Source organism: Apostichopus japonicus, chromosome 18 (genome assembly GCF_037975245.1).
Source record: "Apostichopus japonicus isolate 1M-3 chromosome 18, ASM3797524v1, whole genome shotgun sequence".
NCBI lineage: Eukaryota > Metazoa > Echinodermata > Holothuroidea > Aspidochirotida > Stichopodidae > Apostichopus > Apostichopus japonicus.
Genome location: NC_092578.1, coordinates 15,846,537 through 15,863,085, shown reverse-complemented (window position 1 = coordinate 15,863,085; position 16,549 = coordinate 15,846,537). Strand labels below are relative to the sequence as shown.

Here is a 16,549-nt window from a genome sequence, read left to right as displayed (position 1 = left end):
CAAAATGTGACAAATGTCAATAAGTAGATGAGAGCGCAATAAAAAAGTCAATAATGTAGAATAAGTAAAAAGTGGTAAAGAGCTGAAAAGGCGCCAGCAGTCCATTTGAGTCCGTCAGGGGGGCATCCGCCCCCTGACCGTATGGACGCTCCACCACTGCGCTGCGGGGGTGCAGCCCCTAATTCGCCATTACTAATGTAAAAGAAACTTTTGACATAATTGGACCTTCATGCTTTTTATACATCTACATGAGACATGTCGTTGTTTACATTAGCATCCCGCGGTATACTGCGCAATTTGAACGGACCGAACGGTACATGATGGCATGCGATGTAATAACCGATGCTTGCTTATATGATATTGACATTGACACGTTGAACGCGCGCAAAGCGCGCGAAAATTTTTGGTTATTTTTTGAGGCAAGTCGGACAGTTTTGAGGATTTTCATCCTGGAACTCCATTTTTATGCTCACTGATATGATGTGATATGTGCTGTTTGCGTTACAAATTCGAACAGGCGTGAATCGAGGAATTTGCCAAGGGAGGGGCGAAGCCTGTAGGCAAATTATCTAAGCGTAGCGCCACCATAGGTTGGCGCGAAGCGTACAAGAAAATTTTGGCCGAAAATGTCTCCCAGATCGTTGGAAATGACACTTCCCAGGCCTTGTAAGTTGCATCTAAGCACTTTCTATTTTGAAATTACATAGCGATATCATTTAAAAAAATGCTGAATGGGGGGGGGGGCGGTCGCCCCCATCCCAAAATGCGTCATGTTCCCCGACGACACGGTCGAGTTCGAGACCAGCCACAGTTGGTTTCATAGCACAATTCTACACACGCGTTATGATAGACCATATATAGTATATATATAGATCATTAGTGAGAGAGGAAAATGACAACGTAAAAAAAATGAAGTTGTCGGTGTATAAGGGGTAGGGTGAGGCACACTTTTACGAAATCATTGATCCGTCACTGGCTAGCCTTCAGCGCTGTAATGATGTCACTGTTCCTCTTTCTTTTCCCGGTGTCTCCGCGTTTTTCTTTTACTCCTTCTTTTTCTCCGTTTTCTCTCTTTCTTCTTTTTCTTTTCCCTTCCTTCCTCTCCTCCTCCTCTTTTTCCCCTCTTTTTTCCTTTTTTCTTCTCTTTTTTTTTCTCTCCTCTTTTTCTTACCCGGGGGGCGCGCGCCAACGCCCCCCCTGGATACGCACCTGGTTATAGTTACTTTGTGGGACCATGGAGGTAAAAACTGTTTTACCATGGTGGGACACAGAATGTTATGTATCATCTGTATTGAGATTAATTGGTTAATAACTGCTAATGACAACAGCAATACAATACCTGACAGCTTTCTTACAGTAATATGATGTTGTTTAAAAGGAATATGGTTATTTTTATTTTTATTTTAATTAGAGTAAAATTTAAGAAAACGCAATTTCGTTTGCCTCTAAATGGTTAACGTACTTTCTCTGTCGTGTTTGTCTGTAGACTTAGCAGTGGGAGCGCCGTATGACATGCAGGGCGCTGTATATATTTTCAGTGGTGGACCTCGTGGGATCATTACAGCACCTCTACAGGTATACACTTTGAACACTTACACTTTATACACTTTTTTAGTAATAATAACTGATGATGATGAGGATGATGATGATGACGATGACGATGACGATGACGATGACGAGAACGATGACGATGACGATGACGATGGTGATGACGATGACGACGATGATGATGACGATGACGATGACGATGACGATGACGATGACGATGACGATGACGATGATGATGATGATGATGATGATGATGATGATGATGATGATGATGATGATGATGATGATGATGATGATGATGATGATGATCATGATCATGATCATGATGATGATGATGATCATGATGATAATCATCACATTATGATGATCATCATCATCATGATCATCATCACATTATTATCATCATGATGATGATCATTATGATGATGACGACGATGATGATGATGATGATGATGATGACGACGACGACGTCAACGACGACGACGACGACGACGATGTATCTAGATTGACCTTACAAATACTGCAGAAAATATTTTAATACGGTCATATCTGTACAATTGATAACTTAATCCTGAATTCTGCTCAAAGGTGAAACAAAAGCGGATGGATATATAAAAAACTATTACAATTCAAGTTTAATTTAATTTTTTGGCCTTTTCTTTTCAAAAGATTGTTCGACCGTCACATTTGAATAGTATACTTGATGGTTTCGGATTCTCCTTATCCGGAGGACGAGATGTGGATGATAATACTTATCCAGGTAAGTAAAATGGAAAACAAATTTGAATGAGAAACAGAAAGTGTTCAATCGCTAAATTCATTATGAAATAATTTACGTTTACTTTTTCTTTATTTTACAGTCACGTTTATATAGCTCCTTTAGCGTACTATAGATGTGTCGTAATGAAAGATCACGTGACGTACACCAATATTTATCAGATATAATGTGTTAGGAGTAACTGTAGCCATGGAATGAAGTTATAACTAATTTTTTTAATATTTTTTATTTTAGATTTGGGAGTCGGTTGCCACAGTTCATCATCCGCAGTGATTTTAAGGTAAAAAGCTAGTTAAAAATATATTCCAGTGGCAGAAAATGTAACAACATTTTATATTGAGGAGACAAAAATTCTACCCTGGTTAATTGAAACCCACAACTTAATATCTTATCATTATAACTCGAATTAAGGGTGTAACCAGGGAGTTGTTATGGAACAACTCCCTGGTGTAACTATATACTTTTACTGGTTAAAGATCTGCTTTATTGGTTCCAATTATAGCACGCTATAGCTAGGAAAGTTTTGTGATTATGTAATCGACCTGCCCCGGTCGTAAATCGACCTCAAACTCTACAATTAGCCTGCACAGCTTCTTAACACCATTAGGCTCTTTGTGTGGCCATGTGTTCATGTCTACAGTGTAGTTAATCATACAGCGTTCACACAAAGACCCTCATACAAAATTGTGGCAGGCGTTGCAGACTAATTGGTACAAGAAGGTCATTCGACCAAGGCAGGTCGATTACGTAATCTCAAGAAACTTTTCCATGATTGCGTGCTATGGTTGGGGTCTAAACAGCAGACCTTTAAAGCAGCATTTTGCGTTTGGTCGCCGTTTTCTACTTTTTTGAACTGTCCATCGAGTTTTTTACATATATCAATCAATAAACAGCAAACTAAGATATTAGCCAAGCTTTTCCCTTCCAACAACGTTAATTGGCGAGTAATTAAGGATATTTGCAGATAAAAGTGTCCACGACAAATTCCACTTTTAAAATTAATCGCATACAGTTCCCCCAAACCCACTTGTTTGAATTCAACCAATCAGAGATGCAGGTTTAGTTATGAGCCGTTGCTAAAATAGATTCAAGACTTTGCGTTGGTACAACCTGGGAGTTGTTATGGAACTCCCTGGTACAACTGCCATTTAGACTGTACACAAATGAAGCATAGTGTTGTATTACGTATTGGTCAATGACGTTCGTAGTGTTTAAATATTCATATTATGGGCGAGGTTTATTGGGATCCCAGCGGAAAATATCTTGGAGAAAAACAAAGTTGAAAGTTGCAAATTTTTCGACTTTTATGCCACCATTTGAAGTAAGATTTAAATAGATAAGCTAGTTATGTATGTCGTTATGGCATAGTGGAGTCAGTGAGGTTGAGAAAAATCATAGAAAAGGACGCAAAATGCTGCTTTGAATCCTTTCTTACTCCAGGGCGTGGATCACAGTGGGTGGAATATGATGTCTTTATGGCAGTCATTCTTCAAGTTCAAAAGCGTATTGTAATCTTCTCGATCAAGATTTATCCCTTTTTCGGCGCTGTCATTTTTAGCTCATACCAGCATGCTGGTGTGAGCTATTGTTACAGTGCGGCGTCTATCACTCTATCACTCTATCCGTCAACAATTGGTAAAACCGCTCCCACTCGCACAGTGTTTGATGGAATTTTATGAAACTTGGACACAAGGACCATTGGGTATAGGGCCATCAGAGATGGTCCAAAATTTGGGTCAAAGGTCATCTGTGGGCCGTAATGGGCCATTTTGTGGAAATACGCAAAATGCTTCTTCTCCTACAGATTCCATGGTACAATGTTGAGGGTTTGTCACGATAGTGCTATGGTAGTTTTACCTTCAGGGTGTTCATGAATTTGAGATCAAAGATCAACTAGGGGTCTTTTGTGGCCCGGGCCGCGGCCCTATATTTTCAAATTGCTCCTGTTCGTACAGTGTATGGCCAATTATTATGAAACTTGGTCACAATGTTCCTCGGGATGAGAGTTACGAGGGGTGTTCGGAAAATTGAGGTCAAAGGTCATTTAGGGGGTCATCGGGGGTCATTCTTTGTAATATTTTCAAATATCTCAATCTCCTCAAGATTTTGATGGATCATATTCAAAGTTGAACTGATGATTGTTGGATTGTGTATGAATAAGGTGATGCCTAAAAAATTTTGGTCAAAAGTTAATTAATTACAATTAATCCCCATTGTTTAAAAAAATCTGAGCCTTCACTTTTTGCCAAAGCTCCTTTAATTTGTCTCCCAGTGTCTGCAGTGTTTGTTTACATTTGTGGTTAAGCTCTGCAGAGGCTGTTAGTGGAATTAAAGCAGGACTGGGAGTTGTTATTAACTGTTGAACTGTAAGCATGAGAGCCCTATAGCCAATCAGCACTTGCCGATTCTTAGAAGTCTTTGAGCCTGAGGTATGTAGGCAGCTTGTGAAGTTATGACTTGTAGGGAGTGCTTGTTATGTCTGCTAAGGTAGAGGGGAGGAAGTTTAATAGGGTAGGTCAGTGGTATTGTTTGAGAGAGTGGGTAAAATAAGATTTAAAGGGGAAAATAGGAATTATAGCCAGTGGTGTGGCCTGGATTCTGCTAACGGAGGGGGGGGGGGGGGATATCCCTCACGGGCCCAAAATTGGTTTTGTGGGCCCTACATTTTTCAGCTCGAAAAGGTATGAGCTTCTGCACCATTGGTGCTCTAGTCTTTCCGTATTTAGAGAGTATTAAGAGATCTACCCTAACCCCATTGCAGCTCAACCCAATCTTAATTTTTGTATTCCCATTCCCCTTCCGCCCTCCCCTCCCCCTCCCAACCCCCTTTCCCACCACCTGTCGGTACAAGTTTTCCTTCTGAGGCTGTCTTTATCAAGAACTAACTTTTACAGTAGCATACTTGTTTTCTAAGTAAGTTTTTAACCTTCAAACACGTGTGATTATATTCATCATCTTTCGTCATACCATGCATCAAAAATATCACATTTCAAATTATATTACATTTGTTACTTTACAACAAATTTTGGTGTTTAACGTTTATTTCGTTTTTGCTGCATTTGTCCATATATATGATCCCTTTACAGGGACCGAACATGGCTTAAATCCATAATCCCTCTAAGAATCCCCATACCCATTTGTTTTTAACAATCATTTTGTTTTTACCGTTATTATATTATTAAATCTTTTCTCTTTTGTTTCTGTCAGGTCAAGGCCAGTAGTCACTGTAGAAGCAGGAATCACATTCGATGTTGAAAGCATAAATTTGGAGAAGCCCAACTTTAACCTCTCCAGTAACGTGGTTGTTCCTGGGTAAGAAGACGAAATTTCTTCGAAACTTCTTTTGATACCATATCACACGATTAAATTAAGAATCCACCATTGCAACCGTAAACAAAAGAAAAATCAAATTATTTGTTAGCACAACCTTGCGTGTAGATCTAATGATACAACTAACCTGTAGAATGCATAATTTCATGTCTAAAATGTTATTTTTTTTTCTGGGAGGGGAGCGGGCCGGGGGGGGGGACGCCAACAGATCATGCGCCAATCAAATCTCTCTGTTTTGCTTATGCGACCGTTAGGCCTAGGTTTACTTTCACTTTCGTGGCTAGCCTGTCTAAGGTCCCTTCTCTTGAAATGGTATCTTTCTCTCGGTCCTACCGATTGAGAAATTGTTTCATTTCCTTCCATTGCAATGCATAAACAGGTGTTTTCAAACGTTTCCTGCGTGGAAATTGTAAAAAGTGAACGATACAAGTACAGGACTGCGTTAAAACTTTGACCGGGAAGCATGGTTAGACTATTTCGTTTACATTTGAGTAATGAACATGCTGACATGGGCTGTCGCAGTGATTTTAGTGTAAATCGTTCGCGCCATAAGGGCAACGGATTTTTTTTTCCGATTGCGACAGCTTTTCTCCATTAAACCCATCTGTTAAAATATGACAGTTTTTGTCTAAAATCAAACAAACAAACAACGAAACGAACACAAAACATTAAGTACATTGTTTTTTCATATGTTCGGTTGCTGTCTTGCATATTACATGAAATAATCAAGTTCTGTCAATAATTCATAACTTTTTTCGTTTAGTAATATTATGTTACAAAATAATTTGTGTTCTTTTTTCTTCTTCTCATTTTCCATGGGAAATCAACTCTCCATGTTATGCCTTTTGACATCTTTTTTCGTAAATGTGTCTTTTTGATTTCAGGTTTACCATAACCACGTGTGTTCGCTACATTGGCGCAGGGACGCCAGATATATTACGTAAGATTCTATAAATCGACCTTATTCCCATATCATAAGCATTTTGACCTATTGCGTTTTTCTTTTTTGGGGGATATGTCAATTTTGACTCTTTTTTTCTTATTTCGACATTTATTTCGGGGTAAAAAGTCGTCAATGTTGCCAGTAAGTTGAGAAGCCTTAAAAATTGCTAAATGGCTTCATAAGTACTTTACCACAACAACTGATGGCGCACCAAATAATTCCCAGTTATTTAGGATTGCTTAATGCTTCTGTTGACTTCCTATCACATTGATGGGGTCCGGGTGAAGGGTAGGGTGGAGGGGGGAGGGCTAACGGTGGGCTTGATGCGTGGAAGTATAACGAGGTTATTCTCCATTGAATTTTCTTAGACCCGGCGAGAGTAGCCTATAACAGCAAATAATTTCTACTAAACAAACAAACCGCAAAACACGTAAAAGAATCAATACAAACTGCAAGATTATAATGAAAAATATATTATTATTATAATATATAAAAATGATTTTTTTTTTTTAATTTTATTTATTTATTTTTTTTATTATTATTATTTTTATTTTTATATATATAATGCAAAATGATTTCCTATGTTAAAAGTTGTCAACTTTAATAAAGGAAAACAATAATATTGTGTATTGTTACTCTCTTTCTCCCCTATGTTAGCATTTGCATTTGATCTTCAACTTGATTCAGTGAAGAGAGTGTCATCAAGGGCATTTATTCTGCAAAAAGGCCAGTCTTTATCACAATTTACCTGGAATACAGATTTGACTAAAGGAGTCCAAGATTGTGTAACTTATAACGCTTATATCGAGGTAAATACATTTAACTTCATTTGCATAAAAAAAACGTAAAGCTATGATAAGTAACAAAGTAATTAATTAACCCGTGTAGAAAAACAATCCCAAGATTTTATCTCTTCGAATGGATGTTTAGTTATCGTAGTAAGATATCGGTAGATACTGAAAGTACCACCGACATAGCGGTACATAAGAAACCCCCGCTCCATGAATCCGCCCCTGCACATGACAGTCACGTGACAAGACATGACGCTTATATTTATCTTTGTCATTCTGTTCCTAAGAAAATTATCCGAGATAAACTTTCACCAGTCGTGTTCAAGTTCAGCTATGATCTTTCGAGGGATGATATTAATCGTGAAGCTGGAGATTTATTGCCGATTTTACCGGAAGGTTCTTTCGTCACGGAACAGGTATGTAATTATAGACTATACCATGAAAAATTAAAACGGTAAAGGCTGCGAAGTTTGCTGTCTTATTCTGAGGTGTGATCTTACAGGCAATTAGACGGGCCTGCATACATGCATGCACTTTAAGATGAGAGCCCGGGCTAACGTGCGTAATAATTATTTTTGGGGTTAATCAAGAAGTGCAATAATGGCCAAATTCGTTTGAAGTTTATTGTCAATTTGGGCTCTAACAGTGCTTTCACTCTATAGAAGAGCTAACATTTCATTTTGATGAGACGACTGATTTTCACTTCACCGTTTGTGATCATTATCAGACACTCTGCACTGTTAAAAAAAAATCTCTGTAAATTTACAGCAGTGTCTCTGTCAATTAGTCTCCAGAGACTTTGTTGTACAACTACAATTATGCATTGTTTACCTACACAAGGTGTCCGCTCACCCTCAATTTATCTCGTAAAATGACAGTACCAATTAATAATTGTACAAAAGGTTTTGTACAGTCACAGTTTTTTATGTAGAGAAACAATTACTTTCTGTTGTTTGATAGACTGTGGGTGTATAATTACAAAGCCTTTCCTTCAGAAACATTCTCCTTTTGTATATTGATGAAAGGTATCTGTACATTTATGGGTAGTTTTGTATAAAAACAGGAACCACTCATATATTAACAAAGGGTATCTCAACAATGAGAGCTGGGTGGAGTTTCAACCGTTAAAGAATTAAAGAGTATATCTTTATATATGATACCAGCAAAATCAATAATTGAAATTTTATTAATACCTAGAACATATATATTAATACTATAATTACTTAGAAAAATAACCCTATTCAAATTGATCTATTTCAAGTTTGCTTTTCTTCTTAACAGCTTGCACTTCTAAAGAATTGCAGTAACGCACGATGCTTACCGGACATTAGAATTGACACTATCCAGTAAGTCACATCTATAGTTGACGCATAATCAATCTTTCCACTCTTTTTAAAACTTTAATTTTCAATGGTCTTACCACCTCGAATTATAAACTCCCTGCTATTTTCAGCAGCGATTAAACCTGTCAAAATTCTTGAAATTAAATTTGTGGCTGATTAACTAATTCCCTCGTATGTATTCCGAGGCGCCTTTCTCTCCTTCCATCCCTCCTTTCCTTCCCTCCCCACCCCCAAATATATACAGATACGTCATTGGTTAATCATTGTGACGTCAATCTTTTCACCATAATGGACATAATTGTTCTCTTGTATGTATGTATATGTGCATGTATGTATTTTAGATCCTCCTGCAAGCAAGACCTCGCGAAGAAGCCTCGTTGGCTTATCAAAGCCGCAAGCTGACCGAAGTCAGTCTCTTACATTCATATTTAACGTCCATGATTATGAATTGTCAATCGTCAACAACTCTGTAACTGGACGACATATACATTAATCTTCCATTCTTTTGCCAGTGATCTTCAACAAGTCGTCGTTGGTAAGAGCGAAATGCTAATAGTTGATGTCGACTTTCAGAATAACGGTGATGAGGCCTTTGAGGCCAGGCTTCATGCAGGCGTTCCGGCAGGTGTCTCCTTTATTCAAGTCGAAAGTTTTAGCAGTGTAAGTCTCATTTTAATATTCCATAAAAATCACATCTCTTTTCTGTTCCTTTTTTTTTGGGGGGGGGGGTATATTTCTGATACTATTTTTTTATATTAAAATTTCTAAAAATACAATTTAATTAAGCTAGGCTCTATAAACATTATTTCTGACACCAATTTGTAAAAAAAAACACCTGCCCAAGTTTGAAGTTATATATGAATCTAACAAATATATGAATCTAACAATATCGGACGGCAAATATCTGAAGTTGCATGATGGAAACTTTAGCGATACCGCTATCAAGCCGATTATCGCCAATATCGCCATTATCGTACCGATGAATAAATACCGATAATCGGTGCAACACTAATTTTGAGGTTTTCATTTACTGTTACAGGATGTACTAGTTGAGTGTGAAGAACAAGCGCATGTAGCAGACGATATACATTTGAGATGCAACGTTGGAAATCCTGTCCCTGCAAACTATAGAGTAAGTTGTTCTGTTTTTCATTGATTCCTTACCCAACATTTTTGTGTCATTTAGTTACAAATTTCTAAGGGGAAAATGGCTGATTGATTTTGAAAAAGATAAATGATAATAACTAAAAGTATATAATTTAAGTTTAAATTGAGCCGTTATTGCCCAAGATCATATGACTGATATGACCAAAAAATGGTGGGGGTATTTTTAATTAAGATCGTTCTCTGTTTTCATAATTTCAATTGCAAAAGTGCGTGACGTAGCTCCGGAAAAAGTCACGTGACCCCGAGAACCAAACACGTTGTAAAATCACTTGGCCAAGTGTCATAGCCCTCAGTGTCTAATTTTTAGTAGGTTAACTTCCCAGAGCATTTATATTTACGAGATACAAATGAGTTTTGAAAACCATTTTATCCATATTTCATAAATTTAGAAGAACATCAGCCAACCAATTTTAGAATTTAAAAAAGTTATAATCAATTGTCTCGTTCTCAAAAACTCATATACGATTCCAATTTGCGCATGATCAGTTGGAGGGATAATAGTGAAATGTTTCTTTAGGTAGATTTTTTTTTGGCAACTAAGCGCGTCTCCATATTAACCAGATCTGGGATAGCTTTGTCTTTTGATTCATTCTTTCTAAGTGAGATAGTGAACCAATGTAAATCAAATTATAATATTTAAGTTAGAGAAGACAAAAAAATAGATTTAAAAAGTAAAATGATAAAGTAATCCTATTCGAAATTAAATAAACAGTTCGAACATTTTATAATCGATGCCTTATATCGTTACGTCTCTTCTTCGATATTAGCCAAATTATTTCCATTTCCTTCTTTCCTCCACCAATTTGACAAAAAAAAAGTTTAGAAAACCACAGGGTTTCCCCCCCCCCCCTTTCCCCTATCTCCATTTAATTTTGTAACGTAAAATTGTTAATTTTTAGGTTCCCTTCAGACTTCATTTTGAGATTAATTTGGAAGACAAAGTGAACGAATATCTGGAACTCCACTTCTTAGGGAACAGGTAAGATTCAAATAATTATGTCAACTTTGAAAATGATATAAAAAGCAACTTCCTGTCAATATATATTAGTTTAGTGGAGGGACTTCGGGAGGCGGAGAGGGGGGGGGGGGGTGAGGGGGGGGGTAATTATTTAACAGACCTACTAACGGTGTTTTAGCATTTGTAAAGTTGTTGGATTTGTAGTATACTATTTTACAGCACCCATTCATCAGCTGAGATAAGAATCCAATAGTGTATATGTGAGTGGATTCAGGATTCTATTGCAGTAGGAGAGGGGTTTATTTTGTTGGGCGGGGTTGGGGGGTGGGGAGGAAGAGGAAGGTTTGCAATAAGGGTAAAACATTATGTAGGGGGGGGGGCTCGATTTCTGTATATTTAATCAAAATTACGATTTAAACAGACAGGGACAACATTTGTAAAATTGCATTGGACACGGAAAGAGACCTCATTTCATTCACGTCCTCCTTCTATGGCGTATACGTACTTATAATGTTCATCAAGGTGAAATTCAAATTTCCAACCAATTTTCTGTCATCTCTAAATAATTTGACAGTTCAAACCTAGACGCGGTCGAGACTCTGAGTGATAATATCAACAACATATCTATGCCAGTGAATATCAACTATACACTTGAATTCTTTGGGTAAGTTGTCACAATTTCTTTTTTTTCTTTTTTTCAATTTCTATACATTTTCGTATTTTAAGGCCAAAATATGCTATTCTGTCGAATTGGATGCTTTCATTTCATTTTTTTTACGAGTAATACATATATATACTGGTAGTATATTCTGCAGATAGCTGTTTTAAAATATGTAACAACATTGATATATGTCTCCTATATTCCCCCACCCCCCTCCCCCTCCCCCCACCACCACCGCTACCACCATATATGATAAGTTGGTATCTTCAACGGGAACTGTACCCCTTTCCTATTAAAACCACAGTTCAATCCTGCAGCTACATATATGTATATTAAGAATCCTTAATACGCCCGGGTATGTTGTTCTTAACGTAACCAGATTTACAGTATTTGCAACGGCTAAACCAACTGACTAACAAGTTGCCAGAAGTAGATCATTCAACCGCTTTAGTTCAGTTACCTTCAACTGAATCACAAAAACATCAAGCAAATGGCATGGGAAATATCTGAAGCCTCTGAAAACTATCACTAATTCTCACTAAGACCTATAGCACTTCTAGTACTGTACCACTTTCCCCGAATTGCCTCCCCTCACCCCCCACCCCATCTCACTCCAACTCTGACAAATGACACGGCCCCTGCAGGTAAAATGGAGCTTCTTTTTTCTTGATGGAAAACAGACAATTGAGCATTATAAAGTAACAAATGAGGTTGAAGACAAGCAGTACAAACATTTGGAAGCTTTAAGAAAGAAAGGAGCTATTTAGGGAAAATAATAATAATGGCAGGTTGCCCCAGACCTGGCAAACACACCCTGCCGGGATATGCCCTAGAAAACAAAAATAATAATAATAAAAAAATGAAAAAGTAAAAATAAAAAGAGTTCCGGTGGCTGGACTGTTCCCCATGCAGAGGAGGACAATTCCAATGGGGTTTTACTCACAAGTTCTCTAGCCACCGGGTTCCTAAACAAGAGGCCCCCTCCCCAAATGACCAGTTACATCAGTGGCCCTTTTATACCTCCTTTTCTTTTACCTACAGGTACTCTAATCCTGGTCAGTCTGTGTATACCACCAACTTTACCTTACTTCCAAACGCCAGCAGAGAGCAGGATGTTGGCGAGGAAATAATTCACTTCTACATTGTAAGTTTATATTTCGAAATTATATTGATTTGCAAGGAAAATTAATTATGGGTCAATATATTGCCTTTGTTTGTTTTTTTTCATTTTTTATACTATAATAGTATATTTTGATATGAAATAAAATTTTAAATTTAATCTTATGCATGGGGGTTAATTGGTTGGTAACAAAATGTCCCAATCTGGGCTTATAAAAAGAATTCGAATCAGGCGTTTGGTGATTGTGGTTTCTTCACATTATCAAATACAGATTTATACAGGTTGAGCAACGCATGCTCTCGAATATATATTTTCCATCCATTATTTACTTCGAATCCTTTCTTTGATCAACAGAAAACATTTACAAACATTTGAATTTACCCAAATATACCCCAAATATTATTTATTTGTTATTAATTGAGCTCCGTTTGTAAGAACATAACACACAATACGAAGATAGATATTTAGATAATGAACCTTTTTTATCTTTAAATACATTTTTTTCCATTATACACTGGTATACAATATCCTCTTGTTTTAATGCAAACTCATTTTTTTCTTAAAATGTAGATAAACAGACATTTTCTGTCTGTTATAATAATTATTCATAAGCAATGTCAAAATTTTTGTAAATAATATATCCAGATTGTAGAAGTGTGTTGGAATTCACAAAAAAGTATGCTTATAACCATAGGGCGTAGGAGCCCAATTTTGTTTGGGGGGGGGGGGGCTGTAACGACTTGCCCGAAAAATATAACCAAAATTTTTCGCGTTCAAACATGTTAATGTGCATATCATATAGGCTTGCATGGGTTATTACATCGCATGCCAATTACATACAATCATTTGCCGTGTTATTACCCTTCCATATTGGTTATCATTTTTGGGAGGTCGTTACAATAATTAGGATAATAATAATAGAAGTTTAACCATTGAAAAACACATTGCAATTTATTTTTCTTTCAGTAGGTGCCCAAAAAATTATCAGCATATTGCCCGAATTTTCACAAAAATATTTGGTTGGGGTGCAGCCCCCCCCCCCCGCCTCCTACGCCTATGCTTATAACCCTGTTTTTAAAACATAATTCGTGTTAATCTCCTTTTAACTTAACACATTAGCGCAATTGTATATGTTTGGTATAGTGTTACAGTTTTTTACAGTAATTCTGTTTCTTAATTTTATCATCGCTTTCTCCTGTTTCTCTCTCGACAAAACAGTTTCAAAATTCAGGTCCAAGTGACGTAGGCGCATTAAAGTTGACTTTACAGTGGCCGATGTACACCGATGAGAGGGATTATTTACTATATTTGACCAGTGTTACCCCCAGTGTGGGACAATGTGACGTACCGGACGGTGAACTTAACCCCAAAAATCTGAAGGTGAGTTATTCATGGCTCTTATTATAGCTATAGGTATACCATAACAATGAAGGATGGTACTCCATATTAACGTTTGATATTTTTGATATTTTTTTGTTGAATTAATCTAGAGAAAAAACAGTTTACTTTCCATATTTGGAAGTGGTTGGTTTTCTATAATAGAGAGAAAAATGAAAAATACCCGAACTGAACAATATTTGTCGTGTCCCTGACATTTAGAGGTAAATGAAATGAAAAAAAAAGAACCCAAAACAACAACGCATGTACGCATGGCGGCAGGGTCAACCACGAGTAGCCCCCACCCCCCCCCCTTCCTGTCGTCCCCTATCTTATCTCCCCTTATCCGTAGGTCCTTAACTAATGTACAAAAACAAAATTCTTGTGCTGCACGGAGCTAAATTTGTAAAGCATATATTTCGCTTTGCAAATACATGAATCCCGTTTAAAAAAAAAAAAAAACACTTTTGACCCAATTCTTGCCCTCTTTTTGGGGGGCTTACATTTCTCTTTAAACAGCTTATAGACGACGATGAATTGAACCAAAACAATACTCTGGAGAAGATTATTGAGAATCATCGAGCATCACGGGAATTGGATGAAGATGACCCTATGAATGATGATCAACCAACCCCTCAACCTCTGGTTACGATTGACTGCAGGACTGGCCAATGTGTAGAAATTACGTGTAGATTCGAAAAGCTAGGCGGGAATGATCAGCCTATTGTACTGAGCATTCGATCTAGACTATGGTTGCAAACGTTAACAAAGGTATTTAAAATTCGCATTCGTTCTAAACACATGTTACAAGAATGAGAACTGCATTATGGGATATATCTTTCAAAAAGCTTTCACTCCATCAGAGAAAATGGATTTGTATGTGGTTGTTTGTTTTTTTAATCAATTTGTGTTATGTGGTGGTTTTTATTGCGTTACTTTCAAATGTCGTTTTTACATAGTTTTGACAAGGATTATTTTATAATCTTGTAAAATTCATCAAACATCGACAAATAAAAAGTGTGCACAATGTACCAAACTTACTTTTATGACTTTTTGTACTTCCGGTGCATTGAAGAAAAAATTTAATTAAACTGTGAGCAGTGATCAATATGCAATGATCCTTTGTCTTTGTATTGCAAACATAATTTTTGTGTGAACACATTTACCCGCAAAGGGAAATACGGCTTCTTTTAATACTCAATAATACCCAAGAAATGTATACTTGGTCTTACAAAGTTAACATTTTAACTTCCATATGCATGCCAGGGGATTCTTATTGACCATTATAAAACTGTGAAATATCAATTGTAAGTTATTTTCTGTAAATACTTGATTATATTTTAGGTATTGGAGAACAATATTCCGCCGAGTGATTGGATCATATCTTCTACCGCGACCATGAAAGTTACCAGATCGGTTTATACAATAGGCAACACATTACCGGCGCCCTTCACAGCAACCGTAAGTAATTCCTCATTGTTGGGGGGGGGGGAGAGGGAGGGGGTTGTGGTTTTGTTTTCAACATCACATTTCATTTTGGGTGTGGAAAGATTTGATGTCTTACCCTTTTTTTTTTGGAAAATATTTTAAAATTTATATTCGGAGTGTACAAGATTCGTTATAATTTTATTTGCATGAATATCTTGTTTCCAGCTTCAACACTGCACATACTGATCGGGAAATAGATAACGTAATATGTTGAATAGGTTTCTTTCTTTTCCTAGTATTCAAGAAAAATCAACACAAACGTAACCGTATACGTAACGCATACACTGGCAAACCATACACTAAGCCATTTCTTTTCAACATAATACTATATATATTTCTTATCCACTTGACTACAACAAAATCTTCTCGGCAACCATTTTTTTTTTCGAGTTGATGATAAATTTCATGAATGGTTTCTTCATCCCGATCTTTATCCCTTTTACAGAACTGCAATAGACTGCTTTAAATCTCCTGTAATTACAAATAACATTTTGTTGTTCTTTTCCTTCAGGCTATGACCAAGGCTCTTCCTGAATCTTCGATCAGTTACGTCAAAGACCCCTTCCCGATATGGGCGTACCTGCTTGCTGCTCTACTCGGGTTCATTGTTCTCTCCTGTCTCATACTCACAGCCTGGAAGGTAAGTCACGCGACAAAAGTGTTGTGTCACGCCTCACATAGGCCTATTTTAATTTGTTTATATGATATATTAATATTGAAAATAAAAAATCTTCGGATCGAAAGTATTTATTAGTACCAATACCTCAAGTTTTTTTCATCTCTCAAGACAAGTTTTAATGTGGTAAATTGCATTGCCTGAGGATTGGCTGTTATTAGCTACTCGCTAATTAATATTCATCAGGGGGCGGAGTTAGAAGAACTTTTAGTTTGGGTATTTGCAATCTTATTTTAAATAACGCTCTGTACTTCTGACAAAAAAACTGGGTGATAATTAGACTAATTAGCACCACAATCAAAATTTGGTTTGAAAGAGAAAGAGATGAATGTCACTTTTGTAATATTTTAGTAACTTGCTAAACAAATT

General features: G+C 36.9%; 1 protein-coding gene across 1 annotated transcript in view; it reads left to right on the top strand.

The window, feature by feature from the left end:
- LOC139958479 (integrin alpha-8-like) overlaps positions 1 to 16,549 on the top strand; it is a 50,790-nt gene that overhangs the window by 33,648 nt on the left and 593 nt on the right. Inside the window, exons 12-28 of the mRNA XM_071955570.1 lie at positions 1,487 to 1,575; positions 2,218 to 2,308; positions 2,561 to 2,606; positions 5,534 to 5,638; positions 6,541 to 6,596; positions 7,257 to 7,408; positions 7,678 to 7,806; positions 8,672 to 8,736; positions 9,246 to 9,393; positions 9,773 to 9,865; positions 10,800 to 10,879; positions 11,433 to 11,522; positions 12,561 to 12,663; positions 13,858 to 14,019; positions 14,536 to 14,787; positions 15,361 to 15,477; positions 16,016 to 16,144. Of these exons, the coding sequence (XP_071811671.1) occupies positions 1,487 to 1,575; positions 2,218 to 2,308; positions 2,561 to 2,606; positions 5,534 to 5,638; positions 6,541 to 6,596; positions 7,257 to 7,408; positions 7,678 to 7,806; positions 8,672 to 8,736; positions 9,246 to 9,393; positions 9,773 to 9,865; positions 10,800 to 10,879; positions 11,433 to 11,522; positions 12,561 to 12,663; positions 13,858 to 14,019; positions 14,536 to 14,787; positions 15,361 to 15,477; positions 16,016 to 16,144 (1,907 nt within the window). The remainder of the gene's footprint in view (positions 1 to 1,486; positions 1,576 to 2,217; positions 2,309 to 2,560; positions 2,607 to 5,533; positions 5,639 to 6,540; positions 6,597 to 7,256; positions 7,409 to 7,677; positions 7,807 to 8,671; positions 8,737 to 9,245; positions 9,394 to 9,772; positions 9,866 to 10,799; positions 10,880 to 11,432; positions 11,523 to 12,560; positions 12,664 to 13,857; positions 14,020 to 14,535; positions 14,788 to 15,360; positions 15,478 to 16,015; positions 16,145 to 16,549) is intronic.